Below are 1,384 nucleotides of genomic sequence, written 5' to 3'. Positions count from 1 at the left end.
CTTAGAACTCTCTGTGGCGCATACGGCTGTACGCTTCTTAAACCCAACAGCAGCATATAACTCTTCAAGGTTGACATGTGTATCACCTCTCTTATCGGGATCCATCCCAAAGTCCACTCAACTTGACTTGCCATTAAAGATCTTAAATGGGATATCCAGGCTTCCACCCCTTCTGGAGATTTATAATCTTTTATTCTTTCTTCATAACTCTCGATGAAATTGTCCTTGCTTGGACCATACTGCATGAACTTGGGGTGATGTCGGAGATGGTCAGTCAACCACATTTGCAACAAAATATTGCACCCTTCGAAGAATTTTGCCCCAGATTTACATAAAGTCAATGCCCGATAAATGTCTGAGAGAATGATCGGGGAAAGGGTGTGACGTTCCTCAGTAGTGAGGACTTGTACGACTCTGGCTATACGAATATCAATCGTCCGCTCTTTGTTTGGGAAAACCATGATTCCCAGAAAAACCACCATGAAAGCGAAGCGTCGGTGAATCTGCCAGGTGTCCTTGTTTTGTTTGTTGGTAAGTCCCTTTTCATGAATTTCAAATCCATCCGGCTTTCCGAACGTTGAATATAGGAAGTTGAAAGAACAACACCCTTTGACAACGTTGCTTTTTCTAATTTGATTACTAATATTCAGAAGACTAAAGAATCGGTGTACTGAGGGAGCCTTTAGGAATATAAGATTCTGGTTTCTCAGATCTCTGTCAAAATCGGAATATCCAGCTATTTCTTCCAATGTGGGAGTAAGCTTGAAATCAGAGAAGTGAAAGACATTGTGAACAGGGTCCCAAAAAGTCACTAGCGACGTAATCAAATCATCGCGTGGTTTAACGTTCATAATATCTGTGAGAGCTCCCAAATACTTAATGACCCATTTCTGACCATCTCCTCCTAACTCATGCCACCACATCTGAAGCTGAAATAGAAACTCATCTACATCTGTGAATGGTAAGTTTTGGATGGTGCTCATTTTGTACCTATGAGCGATGTTAATTTTAAAAATCCAAAATCAAGACTCATTTTGAAAAAAATCATTAATATTAAAAACAAAACATTTCGATGAAGAAGGTTTAAAGGCTGTGTTTGCTGACCGGCAATTTTTTTTTTTTTTGAAGAAAAACGACCAAAGGCGGCTGTTCTTGCCAAAACAACCTTCCGGCGCCCTTTTGGGACATTCGACATATTTTGGGCAAGAATGACATCGCCTTACTTATGACAACACCATGACATTTATGTACCCACACTTTTAATTATTTAATATCTATTTTTTTTTACTTTTTTTTTAATAAATAAACACGACGTTTCTTTCCTTTTTAGAATTTCAAACTATTTTGGTTTTTTTTTTTCGAAAACAGCCAATTTTCTCTCTCG

At 38.5% G+C, this 1,384-nt stretch overlaps 1 protein-coding gene across 1 annotated transcript; it reads right to left on the bottom strand.

The window, feature by feature from the left end:
* Positions 1 to 293: 293 nt before the first annotated feature.
* LOC138886463 (uncharacterized) lies at positions 294 to 983 on the bottom strand (the record flags this gene model as incomplete). Its single annotated transcript, XM_070167574.1, has 1 exon — positions 294 to 983. A coding segment is annotated over exon 1 (690 nt), but the record flags the coding sequence as incomplete, so codon positions are not given.
* Between the last annotated feature and the right edge of the window lie 401 nt (positions 984 to 1,384).

This window comes from Nicotiana sylvestris, chromosome 2 (genome assembly GCF_000393655.2).
Source record: "Nicotiana sylvestris chromosome 2, ASM39365v2, whole genome shotgun sequence".
Lineage (NCBI taxonomy): Eukaryota > Viridiplantae > Streptophyta > Magnoliopsida > Solanales > Solanaceae > Nicotiana > Nicotiana sylvestris.
The sequence above is the reverse complement of the archived record's forward strand: the minus strand, read 5'-3'. Positions and strand labels throughout refer to the sequence as shown.